The 27,350-nt window shown below is 36.7% G+C and overlaps 1 protein-coding gene across 1 annotated transcript in view; it reads right to left on the reverse strand.

Annotated features, from left to right (window-relative positions):
* The window catches only part of LOC140169388 (SID1 transmembrane family member 1-like), a gene marked incomplete at its 5' end in the record, with an annotated part of 162,726 nt that overhangs the window by 68,971 nt on the left and 66,405 nt on the right, over positions 1 to 27,350 (reverse strand). The window contains one exon of the mRNA XM_072192646.1: positions 24,381 to 24,517. Within this exon, the coding sequence (XP_072048747.1) occupies positions 24,381 to 24,517 (137 nt within the window). The remainder of the gene's footprint in view (positions 1 to 24,380; positions 24,518 to 27,350) is intronic.

A 27,350-nucleotide genomic window follows, 5' to 3' on the forward strand; every position in this document is an offset into this window, starting at 1 on the left:
TACAAAAGTTTAGTATATTCCCAAATTATATAGCTTTCTGCTACCTGTTTTCATACCTTTTCTGTTTTTCATCTCTTTTTATGTCTGGTGACTCGCACCCCTAGTTTTAAAAAGCTGACAAGTCAGCCTTATAATTAAAATTCTTCTGTAGATGGTAGTTGCATGGCACAGTTTGGACATTGCATAGAAGATAATCAAGGATTTTGATCTGAAGCTGAGGTTAAAAGGGAAGACAAACTATTTTATTTCATAGAGCTAATGGGGGTTTGTCTTCTCTTAGAACCCCAAAATGCTGCCTTAGATAGTTAGGTGTCCTTAAAGAAAATGGATTTTGTATAGACGAATCCAACGAGCCAAGTCATGGTCAGGATTTGGTCGGCCATGACGGGTCCCCGCATGCACCAAACTGGTGTAGTGACTGCCCAATTGGGTGGATTAAATCCGCTTAAAATTCGATGTTAGATTCTTTTGTGTTGTACACTGTCATTATTCTTTTGTCTACGTGTAACACAGGTGATAGAATGCAGTTTAAAATACCTCCAATGCCGCAACATTTCACATTTTAGGTGAGATGGAGCCGACGGGGACCCAACTTTGGCAGCCATTAAGGTGTAGGAATGCGTGAAATTGGATTCGTCTATATATGCAAAGCAGAAACCCGCCCATAGATCTTTGTGTGCATGACCTATAGACGAATCCAATGAGCCAAGTCATGGCCATGATTTGGTCGGCCATGACGGGTCCCCGCATGCACCAAACTGGTGTAGTGACTGCCCAATTGGGTGGATTAAAGCCGCTTAAAATTATTAGATTCTATTGTGTTGTCTTTATTCTTTTGTCTAAAATACCCTCCAAGGCCGGATCATTTCACATTTTAGGTGAGATGGAGCCGACGGGGACCCAACTTTGGCAGCCATTGAGGTGTAGGAATGCGTGAAATTGGATTCGTCTATAGTATCAAGACTAGTCACTTTTCCCCATAGAGGGAAGAACTACTAATCCAACTCTTCCATGTTTTATGATAAAACGTTCCCTTGATTCCCTCCAAATCAATATTTTTTGGAAGGATATAAGTAAACGCCAAAGAACTGACTACATGTATGGTAATGATATACCCATATGGATTATAATTCTTCCCCATATGACACTTGATGAATTCATCTATCCTGAAGAGCAGTCACTTAGGCTGAAAATGCATCAATCTGACCATCTATTTTATTCCCAAAAGGGTTTTAGATAAATACGAAATTGAATTCTGCGTCACCTAAAACCTGTTTAAATACTCTAATATCATTGTCATATCTGCTTCAGAAGCCAAAATATACATAATTAGGCCTATATCATGTGGTGGTGGCCATGTTGGTGGCCATCTTGGATTCCTGTGTGAATTAGGATATGAGTGTTTTAGATTAGTACAAATTTGAATTCTTTAACCTCTGAAATATATTCCAGGACACTAATATCATCATCATCCGCAGCGAACTTCAGAAGCGGAGATATATCTAATCATATGGAGCCATTTTGGCGGCCATCTTGGATTCCAGTGAAAATGAAGACATAAGTGTGTTAGATTTGTACAAATTTGAATTCTCTGACCTCTTAAACCTATTCAAAGACACTAGAATCATCATCATATCTGCTTCAGAAGCGGAGATATATCTATTCATATGTGGTGGCGGCCATTTTGGCGGCCATCTTGGATTACAGTGTGAATGAAGACATCAGTGTGTTAGACTTGTGCAAATTTGAATTCCCTGACCTCTTAAACCTATTCAAAGACACTAACATCATCATCATATCTGCTTCAGAAGCTGAGATACAGCCAATTATATATTGTGGCAGCCATTTTGGCGGCCATCTTGGATAAAAAGAATTCCCCAATGTGGATTTTGGTGGACTTTGGATATGATATTTTATGATACCTTCTGCTTCTTCAGTGCAAAAATCAGCTTTGTACCAATTTTTTCCGGGTCAAAATGTCCAACGACCATACTAATATCTGGGTGAAGATAGAGGTAAAATGCCTCTTTTAAATACACAGCACCATGGCACTGCTGGGGTTTGAATTTGCAACCTCACCATGCTGAGATGAAGCCTGTACCACTTGCCTCCAAACCACTTAAACACAAAAGGAGTGTAATCTATCTTTTGATCATTTGGTTAGCTCATTCTATCTTGTTTTATTGTGTCACATATACTTTTTGGTGGCATTTTCACAACTTTCTCACACCTAAAGAAGTCTTTGAATATAATCCAAACACTAGACGATAAGCTTTCATTCCAAAGCTATAAAGTCACTCTTTTTTATTAGATATAACATTGAATATATTGTGGGAAACATTAAGATTGAGTTGGGACAAAGTGGACAAAAGGCTCATTATACATGTTTTGATAAATCAACAAAGCAGATATATACCTCTACACCCACACAATATGAAGTCACTTATGTCTTCTTTGCTCTATACTGCATTCAGGACTCATTTAATACCTACACCCACACAATATGAAGTCTTCTTTGCTCTATACTGCATTCAGGACTCATTTAATACCTACACCCACACAATATGAAGTCTTCTTTGCTCTATACTGCATTCAGGACTCATTTAATACCTACACCCACACAATATGAAGTCTTCTTTGCTCTATACTGCATTCAGGACTCATTTAATACCTACACCCACACAATATGAAGTCTTCTTTGCTCTATACTGCATTCAGGACTCATTTAATACCTACACCCACACAATATGAAGTCACTTATGTCTTCTTTGCTCTATACTGCATTCAGGACTCATTTAATACCTACACCCACACAATATGAAGTCTTCTTTGCTCTATACTGCATTCAGGACTCATTTAATACCTACACCCACACAATATTAAGTCACTTATGTCTTATTTGCTCTATACTGCATTCAGGACTCATTTAATACCTACACCCACACAATATGAAGTCACTTGTGTGTGTCATCATATCGCTGCGCTGAATTCAGGACCTATCAAATGCCAATGTAATAAAAAAGTTGTTCTATTTTCCTTCAAAGCTACAGAACTGGAAAAACATCATTTCATTGTCCCAGAGATCATTTTATCCATCTGCCTCCTCCTGAGGCTATTGTCAATTCAACTTCCCTCCAGGTCTTCAATTTGGTTAACCAATACCACCTCATTTAGGCGAAGCGTCCAAACAAATCCCCTTTGCATAAGAGAAATACCTTGGACAAATCCCTTAGGCGTAACAGACATGAAAAAATCTAAGGGATTTGAGAAGAAGATTTTGCTGTACGACTTGATACAAATCCTCAAGACATTTGCAGACTCGACCGGGAAATCCGTTATCAAACCAATTATGACCACTTGAGAGTTTCTTTCATGTTGGGCATTGATTATCTACGACCATCAAGTGCCACTTGAGAGATCACAATGGGGGACTCATAGTGCATGACTAAGATTGATATCACTGTTTTACCACAAGCTTTACTCTGAATTTTTAAGCAGTGAACAAATTTTTATTATTATTTGCAACACATAAGCAAGTTTGGGCTCCTATAATTACCATCATGGTCATGACCAATAGCACTGCTCCCCGGGAGCTGGTTTTAAAGCCACTTGATAACAATAGCTCTAATTGGGGTATTTGACCATCTCAAGTGGCTATTATGTCGTATAACTTGAACTCAATATCAAGCTAAGGGATTCAAAGCCTTCCAGCCACCACCCATACCCATATCAACAAACACAAATTTTGAGAATTCCTTTAAAAATATAAGGGATTTCTCTTTCAGGATTTGCTAAGGGATTTCCCTTACACAACAGGGATTTGTTGGGACGCTTTGCCTTACCCAGTTCTTAATTTATGTTTTGTTTTATTTTATTATTTTGCCTGTATGTATTTTCTAATTATCTTTTGATTTTATTGTAAGGGCAATCCCTTGAATTACTCAATACCCTTGGCTTTGAGACAAATGTAATAGATAAATAAATATTAAATGAGTGAATGAATAAATAAAAAAATAAACAAACAAACAAACAAATAAATAAATATTGTGAGAAATTTGATGATGTGCATACACGCTGAGGTTGTCATATCGAAAATAGTACATGCACAGAAGAAATGCGATATGACGAACATAGCAGTAGCTTTATTGATATTGATAATTGCTAGCTTTCGACTATGCCTTAATCAGGCAACTCAACTACAAAGAAAATTGATAAATGAACTAAATAATAATAAAAAATGAAGTAAAAATGTACAAAATAAATAAATAAATAAATAAATAAATAAATAAATAAATAAATAAATAAATAAATAAATAAATAAATAAATAAATAAATAAATTGAACCAACTTCAAATCTTTGACCCTGCTTAAATTACTTTGGCCTAAATACAGAATCAACACAGATTCTGACTGACAGAACTCACACTCTATCATATTTGCAGCTAATGGAGGGAGAAAAGTACAAGGTTTTTTTTTCACCAGGTGCCCAGTAAACTGTGATTTTAAGTGCATGCTTTTTAAATTTTTCTTTCTTTTTTTAACTTTCTGATATTATAAACAACAGTGAAACCTTAGTGTAATGGACTGAGCTGCTGATTGCCATTTGATTCCATGTCTTGGCTGAAAAATACTACAGGTATATAGTTGGGCACTTTTGGTTTGCTGAGTGACAATCCAATTTAGCATTTTTCTCATAGCATTATACAGGCTGAATTAAAACGATTGGGTCAGTGATTAATATGGACAAGACTGCCACATCAAAAAGTTACCTTATTTATAGATGAATGTAAAAGGTCATAAATTATAAATATAAACACTGATGGGTACCAATAATTCTGATGCAGTCTGTACCTGCTGCTATATGGAATCTGTTCCTATACCCATGATATCCCTGTAAATTCTAAGATTCACCCACACTCTGCTAAAATATAGGATGCGACGAAGACAACCGCTTCTAGGCACATCTATCGCTCCCATTCTGATGAATGTTGCTGTTGCCACCCACCAACGCACATGGCTTATAAATGTTATTTGTGCAATAATTAAAATTACTTCAGTTACAAGTTAACATGTAAGTTAAGTAGATCAAACTATAATAATGTTATTGAACCCATTGGTGCCAATGGTCTATGTTACTCACATATGCATGTGGTGCATCTATTTATTAATAGATTGCTGCTGAATGATATTCAAAATGCACTCTAGAAAAGAGGTCAGCCAATCTGAAGCCAAATCATAAGTTGCATTATGATATTTCAATTTTAAAGTATAAGCATGGCTCTAATGAAACATACACAGCCCTTCTCATTTATACTATGTTAATTAGAAAAACGTAATTTCAAAACTCTCGCATCACCAATTTTCTAATGTTATGCTATTACCTCCTTCCCACAAAACCCAACTCTAATATACTAGCGAGCACTTTGAGCAGCTTTGGCTTTCCACAGTTCAGCATGGAAACATTGAAGTCAAGATTTCTATAATCAGCAGATCTTCATAACCTTGAAGTTATATAGACAAACAAATCTGCTTTAAATCTCAGAATATTATCCAATTTTACTATTTCTTGATCGAATATTGAGAAAACCTACCAAAAATGGAATCACACATTCTTAATAAAAATCAGTCAATGCTCAATTAAAACTAAAGAGAGCAACAACAAAAATGAGTCAAACTCAATATTGATTAAGCTGTGTATCACTTTTTAATCTATGATAGATGACAAAGACACTGAAAATGTTCAGATAAAGTTGAGCATGATTTATGTAGCGGTATAGAATACAGAGAGGCTCTGTTGCACTCTGGATGCTTACACATTCTGGGAAGTTAAGTAATAAATTACTCACCAATTGCCTCACCATCAAAGTCTCCTAAAAAGATGGCAAGTTGATTATGGACACTATTGTTAGACCAATGGGTTTAGATATCCTCGATAGATATCTTGACTCAGCAGCATAACCAGCCTTAGAATTTTTGTCCTAATTTGTCAATTTACCATCCCATATTTAGTCATTTTAATAATGACACTTTATGTGGGGGGGGGGGGAAGAAATTCCCCCTCCCCCTGGCTATGCCACTGTCTTGACCATTGTTGGAGATCCTTAGATCCAGTGAATTTGGGAAATGGACTTGTAATTTGATGATTAGTATTGACCTTTAATCATGTACAAATGTCATAAGGCTTTACTATTTACAATCGCAAATCGCAATCGCAATCACTTGATACCCTCCGACTTATCCAGACTTACAACGGAACCCTGCAGTGTAAAGCATCAAAAGTATCTTGTAAATGCAAATGATGAGTTGGATTGAAATATCTTGCGGTCAAATCAGTGATTTAACTCATCCAGTTCAAATAAGCTGGCATATATGTCAATTACATTAACAAAGCTCCATTACTATGACTGGAGTCTATCCAAATGATATAGACTTTCACTTGAACTTGTGGTTTGACGGTATCTTGAAATATTCCTATCTGAAGGCATATTACTAGGAAATACAGTTGAATGCAAATTATTGCAGTCAATTTGCTGATGCTTTATAAATAAACAATATACTGGCCCACAATTTACTTCACACAAAACAGCACTACTGCACTGTGAGGAGAGTCATTATGCTTAACTTAAGTTCATTTTGTTTCCTATTTTTAGCAATGGTTGAGGCCATCCAATTTCCACTAACCTTTCCTAGTATTATATGATCAAGTTATATATATGACTATGAAGCCTCATTTCCACTAGACTCTTGTCAAACCATCCATATTTCCAATTTAAAACACTACACACTTTAAGCCACCCAATACCCTGTGGCAGCCTAAGAGCCATAAGTGGTGTAGTTTACAGGGTCCAGCGCGCTGAAGATCAGGAGTGAAAAGAATGTTACATTGGTGAAACCGGCCAACCCCTGCAGAGTCTCATGTCCCAACACGCCAGTTCAAGTGGTAACGATTCAGCTGTCTATAAACACCTTGAAGGCAGTGGTCACAGCTTTGACGACATTGTCATTTTGGAATGTGAACCGGGCTGAACCCCCTTAGTTTGAACGGGGAGTCAAAGAAGCAGTGTGGGTATGAGCTGAACAGCCGTCCCTCAAAAGGAGCGGGGGCATTAGAGTGAATCTGTCGCATGACTGGGATTGGTTCATCAAGCAACTTCTTCATCGATTGACCTTAAATCATCCACCCAGCTTAACGCCAAAGGTTATGGCCGCAACATTGGTGATAACATTAAACCAAAAACGTGACAATTTGAACTTAATTTCCCAGATGACTGATATGTATACAGTGTTGGATATGTATACATGCTAAGAAAGGCAGATTGGAAAACATTGTGCTTTAAATTCAGTGATGGTCTAATTACATAGAGGTGAATTACACTTGACAGAAAGCTATATTGCTTTCACTGGATTCAATCCAACTTGTGCAGACTGCTAAAGGGATCTTTGTGGTTAGATGTTATCTTGCCATTCCCAGTGAGTACAGTGTTGTTACTGTAGGAATGCAATCTATTATGATTATTTCAAGTATTGAAACATTGATCCTCTGTGGTTCCATCTGATGATCTTATCTTGGGAAGAAATGTTGAAGTAGCAATTTCAAATGCTTGTGTCTTCCAGACACATTTAAAGATGTTGTACAGATATGATCATGAAACAGCTGCCTCAACGTATTGACATGGCTTACTCAACAAGAGTAATACTACAGGTATATAATTATGTGTAATAATAAATACGTGAGAGAGTGTAGGTGTGCAGGTTACCAATAAATGATTCAATGCTCAGATTACAAGTTGAATTATAATCTAGCTGAGCCAGAGATAAAAATACCTTGTTTGTGTCTGGTGTCACCTGTCAATCAAACTCAGAAATGATTTGCTTACAATGTGTTGCCATGATGATTGAAATTTCTGAACGCAGGAGTAACACAGTGTGCCTTAGAAATAATTTTGCACCCTCACACATACAAATCATTTCAAATTTTAGGTCTTACTAATAGCAAACTTTCTCTCCTGAAGGTCCCAGGTCCCATGTCAACAATGCCTAGAAAAGATGGTTTTTACCTTGTGAAAGTACCATAATATTTCACCATTTTCTACAATTCCCTTTCTCCGATATAGGTACCAAATGAATCAACCTTCCTTTTACATGTTACTAACCAATCAAGAGTTGTGGGGAGATAAATTGACACTAATGTCAGATGCAAACTAGTTGTTTTAATTCTGTCTTAGATTATAGCAACTTCCAAAAGTTATGAAAAGCATCTGGGAATATATGACAAGTCTGTGCATGGCTGCCAAGTAATTTAATTACATATTAAATAAATTCTGATTCAAGTCGTAGATTTTATCTTGGGAGCAAAAGTTGAAGTACAGATTTCCTAAAGTTCTGATGATCAATATTAGAATTTTCACTTGTGACTTAGATAGAGCACACACAACACATCATAGCACAAGTATATGTATGGATATTTGCCAAGTCGTTACTTATAGAAAACTTGCCGGTTAGGCCCACGATTTTATCTCAGGAGCAAAAGTTGAACTGGGGATTTCTAACATTCTTATCTAGCAAAATTAGATGAACATGAATTTACAGAGGAGAACTACACAAATAAATGTTGGCAATTAAAGGTGCGTGATGATATTGTGGTCCGATTGTAACACATTATGTTTTCTACCTCACATTGTGGTACATCACCCAAACATTCTTATTCCAAATTTTGAGTAAAATTGCAAATATTTGTATTCTAGTGGTTCACAGAACAGTGCAAGCGACTTCCTGTGTGGCACACATGACCATAGGCCTTACATGTTGAAATACCATGATTTGGAAGGCTACATTTGACAAGGCTCAATGGAAACTTTCTAGTACTTGAACCTGTACTCAGATAACATGCTATATACATGATATAAAACTTTTGTGGTCGAAACCTGCTCTTGGTTGTTGTGACATGGGTCCTTCCTGAGCCGGTGGGTGTGCACATGCATGCATCCTAAAAAGCCTGCAATTGCAACTAAGAAATCAACCATCATTATCTTTCATTACAAGGAATCAAAGACATTCTTATGTTATCATCCCATAATAATACTGAATGGCCAATACCACATTAATAAAACAATAAGAATCTATTGCTAAAGTTTGAACATGAGTATATAGACAAAGCATCACTTTGTGTATCAATTTACTGAAATTTGGAACAATTCAACATTAAGTTATTATCTTCATTTGCCTGAAGGATCAATGGGAGAGCTCAAGTTTGCTGGGAGGGAAATCTGTGTGAGGTATTGGAAATTGAAGATTATTCCACTATCAACCTGTTGCAGAAGATTGGGGTTTAGAAGAAACTCCAGGAGAATTGGAAACCACTTGGCAACAGTAGGTGGAGTGGGCATTCTTCAGAGTTCATTTAGGAAGAGAACATTGTTTATCTGTCCTATTCATTCTTCAGAGTTCATTTGCCTGAAGGATCAATGGGAGAGCTCAAGTTTGCTGGGAAATCTGTGTGAGGTATTGGAAATTGAAGATTTTGGTTTAGAAGAAACGCCGGAAGGATTGGAAACCACTTGGCAACAGTAGGTGGAGTGGGCATTCTTCAGAGTTCATTTGGCAAGAGAACAATGTTTATCTGTCCTATTCATAACATCAAGAATTTTACAAGTTACACTTGGTGGAAATCCAAAGACTACTACAGATACTACTTACTCACCAACGAATGTCTCAGATGACAAAGAGGTTGAAGAACACTACAAACAGCTGAATGAAGCTGTACCTGCTCATAATGTATTGATAATTGCAGGAGATTTTAATGCTAGAATTGAATTTGATGATGCAAAATTTGTATACTACCAAAGCACAAATAGAAATGGAGACTTTCTGCTCGAGTTTGCACACCCCCACTTGAAATTCACACCTCACTGTGTGGAAGATTAATGTCATGTCTTCCATATAATGGGGTGTATGGATTTTAACCGGAATAGCCCTATGAACCACAAACCATTGGGTCAACCTTACACTGTACTTGAAAGCCCATGAACCACAAACCATTGGGTCAACCTTACACTGTACTTGAAAGCCTATGAACCACAAACCATTGGGTCAACTTTACACTGTACTTGAAAGCCTATGAACCACAAACCATTGAGTCAACTTTACACTGTACTTGAAAGCCAATGAACCACAAACCGTTGGGTCAACCTTACACTGTACTTGAAAGCCTATGAACCACAAACCATTGGGTCAACCTTACACTGTACTTGAAAGCCCATGAACCACAAACCATTGGGTCAACCTTACACTGTACTTGAAAGCCTATGAACCACAAACCATTGGTCAACCTTACACTGTACTTGAAAGCCTATGAACCACAAACCATTGGGTCAACTTTACACTGTACTTGAAAGCCTATGAACCACAAACCATTGGGTCAACTTTACACTGTACTTGAAAGCCTATGAACCACAAACCATTGAGTCAACTTTACACTGTACTTGAAAGCCAATGAACCACAAACCATTGGGTCAACCTTACACTGTACTTGAAAGCCCATGAACCACAAACCATTGGGTCAACTTTACACTGTACTTGAAAGCCTATGAACCACAAACCATTGAGTCAACTTTACACTGTACTTGAAAGCCAATGAACCACAAACCATTGGGTCAACCTTACACTGTACTTGAAAGCCAATGAACCACAAACCATTGGGTCAACTTTACACTGTACTTGAAAGCCAATGAACCACAAACCATTGGGTCAACTTTACACTGTACTTGAAAGCCCATGAACCACAAACCATTGGGTCAACCTTACACTGTACTTGAAAGCCAATGAACCACAAACCATTGGGTCAACCTTACACTGTACTTGAAAGCCAATGAACCACAAACCATTGGGTCAACTTTACACTGTACTTGAAAGCCAATGAACCACAAACCATTGGGTCAACCTTACACTGTACTTGAAAGCCAATGAACCACAAACCATTGGGTCAACCTTACACTGTACTTGAAAGCCAATGAACCACAAACCATTGGGTCAACTTTACACTGTACTTGAAAGCCAATGAACCACAAACCATTGGGTCAACTTTACACTGTACTTGAAAGCCAATGAACCACAAACCATTGGGTCAACTTTACACTGTACTTGAAAGCCTATGAACCACAAACCATTGGGTCAACTTTACACTGTACTTGAAAGCCTATGAACCACAAACCATTGGATCAACCTTACACTGTACTTGAAAGCCCATGAACCACAAACCATTGGGTCAACCTTACACTGTACTTGAAAGCCTATGAACCACAAACCATTGAGTCAACTTTACACTGTACTTGAAAGCCAATGAACCACAAACCATTGGGTCAACTTTACACTGTACTTGAAAGCCTATGAACCACAAACCATTGGATCAACCTTACACTGTACTTGAAAGCCCATGAACCACAAACCATTGGGTCAACTTTACACTGTACTTGAAAGCCAATGAACCACAAACCATTGGGTCAACCTTACACTGTACTTGAAAGCCTATGAACCACAAACCATTGAGTCAACTTTACACTGTACTTGAAAGCCAATGAACCACAAACCATTGGGTCAACCTTACACTGTACTTGAAAGCCAATGAACCACAAACCATTGGGTCAACTTTACACTGTACTTGAAAGCCAATGAACCACAAACCATTGGGTCAACTTTACACTGTACTTGAAAGCCTATGAACCACAAACCATTGGGTCAACCTTACACTGTACTTGAAAGCCCATGAACCACAAACCATTGGTCAACTTTACACTGTACTTGAAAGCCAATGAACCACAAACCATTGGGTCAACCTTACACTGTACTTGAAAGCCAATGAACCACAAACCATTGGGTCAACTTTACACTGTACTTGAAAGCCTATGAACCACAAACCATTGGGTCAACCTTACACTGTACTTGAAAGCCTATGAACCACAAACCATTGGGTCAACCTTACACTGTACTTGAAAGCCTATGAACCACAAACCATTGGGTCAACCTTACACTGTACTTGCAAGCCTATGAACCACAAACCATTGGGTCAACCTTACACTGTACTTGAAAGCTCATGAACCACAAACCATTGGGTCAACCTTACACTGTACTTGAAAGCCTATGAACCACAAACCATTGGGTCAACCTTACACTGTACTTGAAAGCCTATGAACCACAGACCATTGGGTCAACCTTACACTGTACTTGAAAACCTATGAACCACATGAATAACTCCAAAAAGTGGGACAGCGTGGCAGCTCATACACTGATTCCTTGGAGTTGTCATATCATGTAAATATACAAAGTAATATAGATTGATGGATGCAATTGTTATCATGGCCGGCACATTCATGGACAACTTAACAACTGTTCTGTGTGAGGATAGAGATGTGACACATTTGATGGGAAATCTCTGAATGAAACATTGCTGTGTGAACTTGGCAGTCATATCATATAATTAACTCATGATCTTGACAGGAAGTTGGGTACAATAAATACACTCTCAGAAAAAAAAGGTTCTAAAATCTGTCCTTCATATTGAACCATTCCGTAATGAGCCAAAAGGGTTCCATAAAATCTAAAAATGGTTCTACAAAAGGTTAAAGAACTTTTTAAAGAACCATATAGAGGACAAAAAAGTTCTTTGATGCTTTTTAGAGCTATTATTTCTGAGAGTGTGCATCCAATATGGATCCTTTTATGAAACCATACCTGGATAAACTAAATATGCAACTCCTATTATGATGGATTTTTGGAGGATTTTAGCTGGCACAAACAAATGTAGTAGTAGAATATCAACATCATTGTACTAAAACCTCAATAACATCAATACAGGGGTTAGCACAAGCCTGATGGAACCCCCCAAATGGCATCCAACATATCTTTCCTAGCACAGGTAGGATCACTTATATCACATTTGGATCCTATACAAGTCATTTTCACTTTTGGGGATGGCATGATATAAGCTAGGGTTCAGGTTTGGAACCCTTCATGGCTGCATTTGCAATGGTTGTCAATGAGTGAGACTATTCTTTGTGCGTGGCCTGAACCAAAGGTCTGTAGTGCAAATCTGTCTTTTTATCTAGCATTTTTGCATTATTCATTAATCATTTGGGAGGATGGGTTAGTGTAGTGGTATTCTCACTTGTTTCTCACCACTGCGGCCCAGTTCACTTCCCCGCTGTGCCACATGTGAGTTTGGTTGCCAATCCATTCTCGTCCTCACAGGTTTTTCTCCGGGTGCTCCGGTTTTTCTCCTGTATCTAAAATCGGACCTCTTCCCCTATCCCTGTCACATCAAGTCCGTTTCATATCCCTTACATTTAGTAGCCTCTGAGCACTATTGGGCTTAGCCTTGCTTCGGCTTAATGGTATAAATAAATAAATAAAATAAATAACAATGGTCACAAGTAAGTTCACTCAAGTGAGACTATCTATGCAAGTGAATTAACTACTGAACCACTTTAAATTCAATTTAGATCAATCCTGTATCAATTTGATAATGCTGACTTCTGACATTTGTTAGCATTTTTAATTCAAGAAATTAAAGTTGTCATTAAATTTCTTCTTTTTTTAAACTTTCATATTGACATATTTTGGTGCAAACAATTTAATTTTGTTCACCGTATAATGTATAATATGAAATGGTTCAAAATAGAAATGCATTTGGATCTTAGCATATGAATATGCACGGAAGCTGACAGCTACAATAAGCCATATGTTCTTTGACTACAAGATATTGAAAAGTTCACATATAAAAGATGAATAAAGCCTTCAAACTGGAAACATATTATGGAATGCAAACATTATAAGCCAAATTTTCATATTCTCATAAAACCTTGAGGAATGCAATAAGATGAGAAAATTTTTAAATATCATCCCCGGGACATGGATATTGTATCACCCATGTTAAGAGTGTGATTCATACGGAGGAATTAAAGTTCATGAGTAGCTTTCAAATGTCATGTGATGTAATGTTCTGAAAATAGGCTCAGTTTTGGGCATCTCTCCAGTGCTATGTGGGTGGCATATAGGGATTATGTTGCCCTGTACCTTAAGCAAGTAATTCTTGGCTCTGCTGAAACATAGGATGTGATCAAGCATGACAAATTTAAAGCGATATGCACAGATATTCTGTACAATAATTACACAATAATAACTCTGTTCTATCTGTTTTGAGGTAATTGCGTGAAAACGGAAGGGTTTGTATTGGGAGAGGTAATTTAAATAAAAAATACAGAGGCTTATATGGTGCAAAGTTATTATTGTCATTCATTACTATCATTTTTCAAATTTGCTTCATGAAAACTTTTTTGTTTGTTTAAAAACTACTGAAAATGTATTTTCAGTTCACTGTTTTAATGTGCATTTGATACACTATGCACAAGTATGCCGGCTTACTCGTGGTGGTTATGCATGCTTGTATGCGTGTTAAGAAACAATATATGCAAACACAGGCTATTTATGTGTGAGATTGGAACAATTAGGCACATGGCGGTCAATTATGGGATATTAATGACCTCCATTTACATCTGTGTGTTTACAAATAATAAAATATGATTGGATAACACACATCACATAGATTCACATGGTTATGAATGGTTACCAACATAAACATGTTAATTTGGTCATAATAACTCATACTTTTTCATAAAACAGCTCAAGTAATTCCAACTGCAAGTGATTTGTCATAGCATCATCAGCTGGCGAATATACGTTGAGAATGGGTTTAATTTTGACTGGCTTCTCACACAACTTGTGGACATTATGATAAACATGTAAATTAACACATGCAAAAAATGTGACTCTTGATGCCCCATCTGAGATCTATGCTGCATGTCCCTTTAAATAGGGCATATGCAAAATAATTGAAAGCCTATGAACCACAAACCATTGGGTCACCCTTACTCAAATTGGTCTTGTGGCTCTTAACTACTTAAAGGAGGATTTTGTGATCCTAGCATCCTCTTTTTATGACATTTTTTAGTAGATATCCACGAAAAAAGTTTATTCCCAAAATTTCAGTTGACTCTGATTTTGCGTTTTAGAGTTATGTATGATTATGTGTATTACACTGCTCCATAGGCCACTGTTGTAATTTTGTTCTGGTATATACCAGAACGAAATTCAAATATGACAATACTTTTGCTAAACGAATTAATCTGCAAGAAATTTTTGGTACATAAACATTATGTTGCCAGAGGTTTCCAGTGGTATAAAAAACTTTTTTGAGAAAAGTGGGGAGATGAGGCTGTGGATCACGAAATGCCCTTTTAACTAAATATTAGAACTGCTGTTTCTTGAATACTTTGACTGGCCACATATGTTCAAAATAAATTTTACCAACAATAATTATGTATCATTGACTTGCTCAGATCAGTATTCTAGTAAATGTTTAAGTCATAGAACGAAAAGGGTATGGGTCTACCTGCTCACTTACTTGATGGCTCATTTAGTAGTGGGTGGATTCATGATAAGGAAATGCAAGGTATGCTATGGGTTCATTGACTAGTATACAGAACCATTAGTCAAATACCTGATCCACAAACTTGTGATATTCCTACCTTTTTTGGTATGTATACTGTATACTAAATATAGTTGTAGTGTTACAAAATAATTAATAAACTAAATCAAAACAAGATAAAGCCTAATACCCTTACCTTACCCCAAACCCACAAGGAATTATTATCATACTGATTTGCATAATAGTGGAAAGTATGCAAAGATTTGCCAGATTTTACCAGTATTTTCAGATGCAAATTTAACAAGTCAAGTTAGGATTTAGGTCAGGTGCTCTGTCCACTCCAGTGCTTGTGTGAGTGTGGAGTCATGTTTGAAACCTACAAACTCAAATTGGTCTTGTTCATCAATTTGCTCAGATCAGTAATATGAATCAATTATATAAAGCTTCCATTTTGTGTTTTTGATATTGACAGATCAAGAAAATCAATGATTAGGAAACAATTTCAAAATCTGAGACCTGAAATCTGCATTCAAATGCAAACAAACAAGTATTGGCCCCTTGGTTTTTGAGTATTAAGTTATGAAGTACGTGAAAATATGAAATCTATTGCTAGCTGTGCATAAAATCATTAATGAGTCATCAGGTGTGTTACCTGCATGCCAATGATTACTTTACATAACCATGAACTTGGCGATCCATCAAGGCATTGCACACTGATTATTTCTTATTTTGATATCTTATTTTGAGCCCTTAAACCTGTTTACTAGTATTTTTATTTCAGATATTACATCCACAAAGATGAATGTACCACGTTTCAAGGTGAACAGAAATTCAGTGCATAGGCTTATTTCTATAAAACGGCAAACCCCATATTTGAAGAGCTTATTTCCAAATCGTGTTAAGTCCATAAACCCATGTATCTGATTTCCCTGTGCGATATTGCAAGGCTATATGTATTATAGTTTTAGTTGGATGCACCAATACAAAGCAAACGCATAGTAATAATACTGTGTGTGTTGGCCTTTGTGTCCCAAATGAAAACAATAGTCTGCATATTGTTATGCAGCATTCTTATGGTAAAAAATAGCCTGTAGAGGGTAGGCCTACAACTCGTTGTTGCTAATGTCAAACTTGTCAAAGTAATTGTGATTGTATCATACAAGTTAATGAGACACATGGGGTTGTGGACTTAACACGGTTTGGAAATAAGCTCTTTATTTGTTTTTCAATTCCAATTGTAGATCATATCACCCAAGTGTTTGTCCTGGATATAAGTTATCACACTGTATCATCATAGATGCTCTTAATAGTTTCCTTAAGTTACTTTGAGAGTCCTACATGCAATCCAGCTGGTACTAAGGATACGGTAGGACAGTTAATGTGACTTCTTACATAAGAAGTGATGACAACAGTCAATAATATGCTGCTCTCATCATGGTCAATTCATCCAAGTATTGCAGTCCATGACTTGGCTAAGTGATGTTTACTTTGAGAGTCCTACATGCAATCCAGCTGGAGTCAAGGAAATGGTAGGACAGTTACTCTGACTTCTTACATAAGAAGTGATGACAACCATCAACAATATGCTACTGTCCTCTATGGTAAATTTGTCCTAAGTACTTGCAGTATATAGCCTGTGATTACAAAATTAGCCCAAGATATATTACAACTTAAGGAGCCCATCTATTTTAGGGGGGGGGGAGGTCAGATTTGTTCATATCGTATTTTGTACCTTACAATGAGGCCTAAACCAAAATAATCTGATACACAAAATAAAATTTTGAATTAAATTGCACTCGCGGTTGAGCGTTGATATGTGTTTCATAACGGCCCATAAAATAGGATGGTGGAACATGGGGGATGAGAATATCATGTTTTGATTTTTAACATCTAAAAACAAAAACATATTTCAGGCCCAAATTTTCACTGGGATTATGAGAAAAATAATTATTCTGATGATAAAATGTCCATTTTGATAGGACAAGTAGGGGCACAAGGCTGTCAATCTAATCTGTCACATCTCTTTTACTAAGGGTGTACAGATCTAAACATATAGCCTACATTCTAAATTAAAGGAACTTATCATGAGTGGAAAGTCCAAGGCCAAAAATGATTAAGCATGCTTCAAATGAGTTCTCTAAATCGCTAGAACACTTGAGAATGTACAGAACTGCTAAAGAGCATCAAACTTGATGTCTTCTTGACTGACATCAATGAACATTTGTTGGGTTTTGTTCCTATCTATCCTGGTGAACAAACAGGGAGTGGCTTGTACTGGGATATATTGGTAACACACTCATTGTACAGGAGTTATTCCTCTCACAGCAACATTACATGGTGCAGTCTGGACCAATCACAAGTTACATATTTAATGTCTCTATATCTTCACATAGAGATCAAATGTGCCAAATCAGCCCGTAATAATTATAGCCATGGACAGACACTTGGTAGTGGTTCATTGAAAAGGACGAAAGAATGCTTTATTCGAGGGGCAGATTGTGGCCTGCACACAAACATGTTTTTTGTAATAACACAGAATCAAAGTTTCACTCATGAAGAAACTGGATGAAAACACTGGTAAAATTAATGATCATGTTGAACATTATGTAATGCTCAGCAATGGTATAATGATATTGACAGCCTGTTGGCATATCAAATAGCCATTCATCTGGCAAATATCCCATAATTGCTCAAATTTTGGATTTAAACCATTAATTTTCTTATTTTTAGCAATATTCAAACCTGTTCAAGGTTACATGAGATTATGATGTCATAAATGATGTCATTTGACTAATTGAGCTACCAAACAATAAGTTAAGGAAATAACTGATGATGCTGCTGTGTAATTTTTATTTCAAATATGGTTAATTCACTCACTTTTGTAATTGCTCAGTATGAATCTCCTATAAGTAATATTATTGCACACTCTGCAAGCAAACACATCCTACTCAGAGCTCATATGTTTATAGATTCATAATTACATTGTTTACAGCAGGTACATCTTGCCCATGATAAAACTGTCATATCAATATTGTGCACTGTCCATTCTAAGTCGATATGAAGGCATTTACATTATATGCACACCTGATACTGTCATATCAATATTGTGCAGTGTCCATTCTAAGTCGATATGAAGGCATTTACATTATATGCACACCTGATACTGTCATATCAATATTGTGCAGTGTCCATTCTAAGTCGATATGAAGGCATTTACATTATATGCACACCTGATACTGTCATATCAATATTGTGCACTGTCCATTCTAAGTCGATATGAAGGCATTTACATTATATGCACACCTGATACTGTCATATCAATATTGTGCAGTGTCCATTCTAAGTCGATATGAAGGCATTTACATTATATGCACACCTGATATAACTGACACAAGGATACAGTATTGTTAAACCAAGTATTGATTCATAGGAGAAAATAAGCCATGTTTGCAAACAATTACGAGAGCACATGTTAAGATTCTTAAACATGAAAAACACCTGCTTGAGTCACATTGCATCCCTAGATGTCTCAATTCCATGGGCTTGCTGGTATCTATTTTAAACAATCCCATCCTACATCCACCTCACCTCCTCTGACAACTAAAGGATCCAACTGTTACGGTTTATTGAAGAATAACTCAAATATGCTGGACACTTAATTTCCCTTTTAGTGTAGGCCTATTTAAGTCACTGACCAATCATATTTTGTAATCATTTACTCATATCTAAAGAATTTGCTCCATACCATTTCAAATATAATTTGGAAAATATGTACTACTGCATGAAGTGTAAAATAAAAAAGCCTGTTGTAAATGATAATAGTTAGAGATTACCATGCAATTACCAAACTTACTTAAAAGCAATGCAAGAATAAATAGGGAATTAATAAAATATAAATTACACACAGGTGACAGGTGGAGCAGAAACTGTGTCCAATATGTCCATCACTGATTATCTCTGGTCTCATATAAGTTATACCAGAGCTATCAGGCTCAAAAATCTAGTGGCTCGCTGGATCAGCATTGTCTGAAGTTTACTGGCCTGATGCAAAATCCACTGGCACCGCTTAAATCCATCCCTGCATTAGCCTTGCCTGAATTAAGCATTCACAGATATGGATTATTTCCTCAGAACATGTAATTGCAAAACCCATATATATTATATCATATATTCCACAAAATAAGAGCATTTCATACAAATAAATCCTCCAGAGACTGATCCACAGCAATAAGATGATATTTAACATTGTGCTCTTCTTGTGGTTATTTCTACCAAGTTTCAGTCCATTGGGCTATTCCAGATGTCTTCCGCACCCCCTATGGAAGACACTTCCGGAATTCGGGGCTAAATTGATAGCCGGAATTCACATGTCAGGAAAACCCCATGGAAGACACTTCACGTAAATGTAAATGTCTTCCATAGGGTTCCAGCTAGAATTAGAACATTTTTTGTTTCCAGCCAGAATTCAAGTAAATGTCTTTCATAGGTTAATCGAGATGGTGATCATAAGTGAAGATTCTGCTGGAATTGGGAGCATTTTTGACCATTTTCCAGCCGGAATATTAAGAAATGTGAATGTCTTCCATAGGCACATCATGGCCTTTCACAATCCCCACTTTTGTTTTTTCGTTTATTTTAGCAGCCGGAGTTTCACCTAATCTCAATGTCTTCCATACACGCCAGCCGGAATCTTTGCTAAAAATGACTGCTGGAATTCTAGAATCATCTCAATTCCAGCTGGAATTGTATTTTTTTTAAATGTCTTCCATAGGGGGGGGGGTGTGGAATACATCTGGAATAGCCCATTGGAAGGAGCACTCTACACTTTGACAGCTAGGTAACATTTGACCATGGAGGATCTCGTATTATCCTTGATACCCACTTCACCCTTCCCATAAGGAGTATTTTAATCAACATTGGTAATGATCTATTACTTTCAGGGGACATAATTACATTTTAAATATTTGTGCATATTTACCTCATTTGATCCCAAGATGACCTTTGAGTAATAATTGAGCGCTTATGACTCTAGCAACATTTGTTTCATCAAATGAACATTATAAATCAATTTTAGAAAACAAATCTTCAAGCGCCCATTAGTTTATGTATGATCAAAGCTAGTTTCTGATTACTGTTTTTGATGTATGTTTCAATGATGAGGTTCCCAGTTGTCGTAAAATTTGAATTTGTCAGAGAATTGTTGGCTGGAATGTCTTCGGAACTGCTGTGCTTCAAACCAATGGTTTATGATGAAAAAATACCTAGGCTGCCAAACTTGTTAGACTTATCTGACTTATCTTGCACGTGGCTTGCCTGATACAGGAAACAATCAAGCTTTATTTGTTACCATATCTAAGGCAAAGACTTAATGTTGACTACATACCACCTGTATTATTATCTTTATAAAATCTTCATTGGTCCTCAGCTAATATGTATATTCATTGATGCAGGAGTCAAACAAAGGTCAACTGTATACCTTATATGGTGTATGTCACATTGATTCTATATGAATTAATGACTCCAACATATTGGTTCCCACAAGGAAGCAGTCGGAACTCAGAAATATTAAATTTCCAGTTTCTTATAGGATAGTAAGAAGCATTTACAAATCTGGATTTTGCAGAAAACATCACTGAAATTGTACAACCAGTTCCAAAGATATGAGCAATTAAAGAGTTTCCAAAACAAGAGGAAACAAAAGGAAGTATTTCCTTTGTATGGCTATATCTCATCAATATTTCCGAGTTCCGACTGATTTTGCTTTATCGCATCATATATGACATTCGTGGAAACAGTTCAAATGGTGACTGAACCACATTATATTATACCTGCATCTTAATTCCAGCAGCACAAAACTATTATCCTGTTTTGCCAAATGAAACATAGCTATATCCTAATCCTTTAATTAGAACTAATTGGCAATTAATACATTTTAATATTTGGCCAATATTCACAGCTAAAAAAAGACAACTATAAATTGTGATGCTATGCTACATATGTTATTAGTACTGAGTCATGATAGTTCACATTCAGGTAGCTACAGTGCCATTTGAATCTGATATTATCACTGTACTCCCAAGATAGTTACCTAAATGGTGCAGATGGATAAATAGGTTTATTTTACATCAGTGTGAGTGATTTGTATGGCATCAAGCCATATGAATGAGACAGCTCATTCTATGTATTCAGGATTGCATTCTTGAGTGTCTGTGAGTCCTAAGACCCCTTACTTTTGTTTTGGATGGTTTGGTCCCCTTAAATTACAAGTTGAAATTGACTGAAGGGTCCAATATAAACTGCATTTAATGATGTACAGAAGCTTAAATTATGTAAATCTTTTGCCGAGTTGCTAATAATAAAATTTTGTAATTTTCAATACAAGAAAGGAACCAATTATGACACAGAAAACCCAGAAATCTTCTGAATAGAGCATTCAGAAATCATGAAAATAACCAGTCAATACAATAACAACCCAAGTTACCATCTACTCCTGGTTGCACAAATACAGTAGTACAAAAGGTTAGTTTATGGACTCTGAATCAGTATTTCACGTTATCAAAGTTCAGAACTTCTCCTCAAAATTCTCATTGGACCGCTTAAATTTGGGTTTTGCCGGACTTAAAGGGTCCAGAAAAAAATCAATTGGACCCTTTGAATTTTTGAGCTTGTGCTATCCCTGCATGTTCTGACCATAATGTCATACTTCTACTCCCAATTCCAGAAAAATACAGTAAATTCTTTGTGATTAAAAATATTATCCTGTTTTGCCAATATACTTGGGGAAACTTTCTTTCAATGACTGTTCATACTTTTAAAAACTGTATTTCAGAATTGTGAACATCAATTTCCACAAACTTATAGTTTCATCTGTGTGTTTTAATGACCAGATACACAATGTATAAATACTGTATTTATGTAACTTTTGCATTCATGCATTGTTTAAATTTATGCAAAATTCTGTTACCATTCCAAATCTGTCTTTGATCCCTTTCTTATTTGCCACTGAATGAATGCATCTGATTTGATCAGATCAGGTCTTTGACTCTGGTGCAAGACGTCCCTGGTTCAATTCCCGGTGGAGGCATATATCAAAAGTTTATTTTCTGCTCTCTCCATTACTCACTGCATTTGAATTAGACAGATGCAGTGAATGACAAAGATTTCCCAGCCAGTTCTGATCATGGTAGTGCTGGGCTGTCTGTACACCTTACGCTGGGCATCATGGGAGAACAGTGTCAGACACTGAATGATTGACTCAGGTTAAATAGGAAATAAATCAGAAAATCAAAACAACTCTGTGTACATATCGATACAATCAGACTACTACAGACCATTCGCAACCAGTCAAAGTCCCAGCATCACCCGACAATGAGGGCCGTTTGTTCCATGAAATGCGTCAGGCGAAACTGCTATGCACGTACTGTGTATTTTTACAGTTTTTCGCATAAACGCGAAGACACATGAAGCTCTGAAGGCATGCAACGCTGGCGTGATTGTTAGACACAGCATGATGGAACAATCAGCCCTCATGAATATGTGAGAATTCACAGCATACAAAACATGGGGACGTTGGCTGGTTGTGAATGGTCTGTAGTCATCTGTGGATACAATATCATGGTGCAACTGTTGCTAGTCAACATAGGTCAAAAGGTCATCAGAAAAGGTCAATGGTTTGTTGACTCATTATTACTTACCATTGCTAACCTGGCAATGACAGCTAGGCTAGCATTATGCTGCATGTATGATGTTGAAATATTGGTGGCCTTGTAGGTATTTAGTCTCAGGTCATATTAATATGTCAATCAAAAAGTCACATATGATCAACAATGCGATATATGTCATCACAAGTTGATTTTAACTTTTATCATTTCATATTCTTACACATGCATTTAACAGGGTGTACAAAATCACACCAAATTGGGTTAGGTCTCTTGAAAATATGACTATTTTCAAGCGCAAAAATGAAATCCTAAAGAAAATGCACATTCCTTTCAGCCATATGTTAATATCAACTTGAGTGAAGGGACTTATACCATATACACAGATTCTTGTCTTCTTGATAGATAAAAGTAGGTCACAATATCAAGAAACAAGTTTGAATGTATTACTAAAATGACTAATGATAAGGTTCCAGAAGATTTTTAATATTGGAGGGTCCATCAATATGAGGCCAAAATTATTGGGGCCCTATGGGGCCCAAACACCACCAAAAGTATGAGGGAGGGGGACAGGCCCTCATTAGTTTCATTGGTTTTGTGTCCAGAATATGGACGAGCCATGCTTACTTCTTTCAACCAATCAAAAGACAAAACTCTATTTATGTGGTATGTTATGTGGAATTTTATTGAGGTAAAAGAGAAACAATTTACCTTGGTGATCTGGAATCTTACCGTGATCTGGATGACCTAAACCTAAAATCACCATTCCCCTCCTAATGAGAAGTCAACATTTGTAAACAATATTTTATTTTGTAAATTAAATCTAATACTGGAACTAAAATTTGCAACTCACTTTGCTATGTTGCATCTGAATCCATCATACTTCATCAAGCATCTGATTGATGATGATGTGAAGTCAGATGGAGAGGAGTGTCCAGCAATGCCCAGCCCTATGTGTGTGACAACTGGAAACAGAGTCCCCCTTCCTTGTTATTGACCGGCTCCTACATTCTCACTCATATGGATTCTCTGACTCCGCTTTCAAACCACCTCTCCTCCTTATCAAGGATAATTGCTTCAGGATTGAAGTGTTCTTGTTGTATCATCAATCAGATGCCTGCGGAAGTCTGATGGTTTCCAATGCAATGGAGCAAAGTGAATTTCAAATTTAATTTACAAAATAATGTTTTGAACTTATGGATGAATAATCTTCACCAAGATATAATTTTGCAAACAACACTTACCACTCCTAGCATAGCAATGAATATCACTATCGCTAGGCATGCATATGAAGCATACGCATTAGCGTTGACATCTTGGTGGCGCTGTTGATACAGTTTAAGCATGCCCAGACCAGCAATTATGTACATGAATGCAGTATCTGTTAACAAATACAACAGAAAGAAAAATATGTTAGCAAATATTTGTAGAAATAAAATGGATGGCAATACCTTACTTAAAACCATAATGTACGATCTTATAATATGAAATTGGTTAATATTTTTCAAACCTGATTTTTTTGCATATTTGTAATGTTTACACATGTCCTAACTCGCACCTAAATGGAATCGCCCAAATGTGTTATCTTTGTAGGTCAACAGAGCAAAGTTCGACATATTATCATACCGGTAATTCAAAAAACTATATGTCCTCCCATAGAACTGCATGTTAAATGGCCAAAATAACCAGTCAGGTTTCTTTCACTTTACCTTGTTATTTCTTAACATGTACATCACAGACACCCCCCCCCCCATGTGTTAAGCGCCTCGAAATACAACAAATACGCATTTGAATGAGGAGATGCTCAAAAGGCAAAAAGGCCTGAAGCAAACACTCCCTTAACATTATGGACCAATGTTTTGTAAATTAAATCAAATACTGGAACTAAAATTTGCAACTCACTTTGCTACGTTGCGTCCGAAAACATCGGACTTCGTCAGGCATCTGATTGAAGATGTTGTGATGACGTCAGATGTTGTGACGTCAGACGGCGAGGAATGTCTCGTAACGCCGGGTCCCATGCACGTGACAACTGGAAGCGGAGTCCCCCTTTTCTGTTAATGGCGGGCTCCTCCACTCTCTCCCATATGGATTCTCTGACTCCTCGCTCAAACCACTTCTCCTCCTTATCTAGAATAACCGCTTCCTCAGGGTCATCACAACAATAACCGCTTCCTCAGGGTCATCACAACATCTTCAATCAGATGCCTGACGAAGTCCAATGTTTTCGGACGCAACGTAGCAAAGTGAGTTGCAAATTTTAGTTCCAGTATTTGATTTAATTTACAAAATAATGTTTTGAACTACTGGATGAATAATCTACACCAAGATATTATGGACCAATGTTGCATAATGTTACCCAATAAAAACACTTACACGGACATGCATACATGCGGAACTTAAATATAGGACAAAATAAGATTTCATATCCTAATCACAGTATATTGCTCAAGCAAACTGTCATATGATTTAAATATAGCATATTAATGCTATGAAATCAGTTTATATCCAAGTGATTTTTGAAAATGGAAGAAAAACAAAACTAAGAAGTACTAAGCATACTTTTCCATAAGTTTGTTTAAATTTGGGATCTGTTAAGTTTAACTGTTTTAGCCATTTTGGGGCATTGAAAACACACATAAATTTTTCAAGTAAATCTTCTCTCCTCGCCATGCCTCTCCTCCCATCCCACCTATGGCCCAGGACAGAGATGGAAGTTTCAATAAAATCCCAGGTCAACTGTTTATTTTTTATCACACTATATATCTTTTATAACAAGCGTGTCATGCAAATTCTTTGAACTGCATCCCCAGATCAGATGCCAGGGTAGTAGGGCAATATCTACATGTACATCTGAAAAAGCTTGTGGTGTTTAGTAATTTGAATGCATAAACAAGGTCTTGAGACAAATATATACATTTCATGCCAAAGCAGGGAATACCAATTTAAACTAATTACGAGTTTGATAAATGGATTATTGCTGAGAAATAAAATAGCAAAGCATTTAATCATTTAATCCATGAAGGTCCAGGGTATTGCTTTTAACAGTTGAGATATGAATCAGCTATGAGGAAATTAGAATGTAGATAAAGACAAGTTATTAATTATTTAAGGATGTTACATTCAAGATACATGGTTCAGAGAATACACATGTAGCCTTATATTTTGTATTCCCCATGCATATCAAGTATATCATTTGTAAATTAAAAGAGGAGCTAGCCCAAGGGGCTCACAGTGTACACACATGCATGACCAGAATAACGCAAAAAAAGAGGTCCTTTTAAGAGAATGACCATGAATCCCACGAAATGAATTTGTCAAATACACCTATTTTTGGCATAAAACAATCAAAGACAGACAATGCACCATATTTTGTAGGCTTTATTTCATAAGGTTGGGCACCGCGAATAAACAAATTTTCAAGAAAATCAGGTTTGAAGAAATGCCAACTTAATATAAATTTGAGTTTTGTAAATCGACATTCATTATATTTTGTACTTGATGTGAAATTTTAAATTTAAATTAACATATTGTTACTGACAAATTGAAAACAATAATACTACCATTTTTTGAGTTAGCTTGAAATTCCCTTGGACAAGGAACCTACTGCTAATTGCCTAGTTGTATCTCGTACAAAACTCGGGGAGCTGATCCTGGTTGATATGGCCATTTATGGAATGCTTAGAGTGTACGGTCTTGAAACTGTCCCTGTGTTGTTGTGAAATGGGTTTTGCAATGATGTGAGGCCGTAGTGGCCAGCAACAACCTGCAAAGTGTGCTGAGGCTTGTGGATCAAGGTCTAGGCATTGTGCCTGTGAGAATAACACTATTAAATCACTGCACTCTTTTATATGTCAGTATGGAAAACACACAAAACACATGTCCCTAAACTTACGACACCATGTAATCCCTATGTGTTACTTTATGTCTGCTTCGTTCCATATTACCTTATGCCACTGTGGAATGAAGCAAAGGTGATACGCCAGGTATGCCGTGCAATGATTTTCATTTTGCCGATATTTCTTAGTTTGTTTACTATTATAAAATGTGTTCATCTGGATTTATTTTGATAGCTATCACATGTCATCCAAGACACATCATCAGGCTGACTGATCAGGCACTGAGCTATTGACCTGTGACATGGTTGATATGACATCAAAGGAGAGTTGTCAATGTATTTTTCTGATTGCTGTGTTGTAGGTCCTTGAAAGGTT

Source organism: Amphiura filiformis, chromosome 14 (genome assembly GCF_039555335.1).
Source record: "Amphiura filiformis chromosome 14, Afil_fr2py, whole genome shotgun sequence".
NCBI classification, from domain to species: Eukaryota; Metazoa; Echinodermata; class Ophiuroidea; order Amphilepidida; family Amphiuridae; genus Amphiura; species Amphiura filiformis.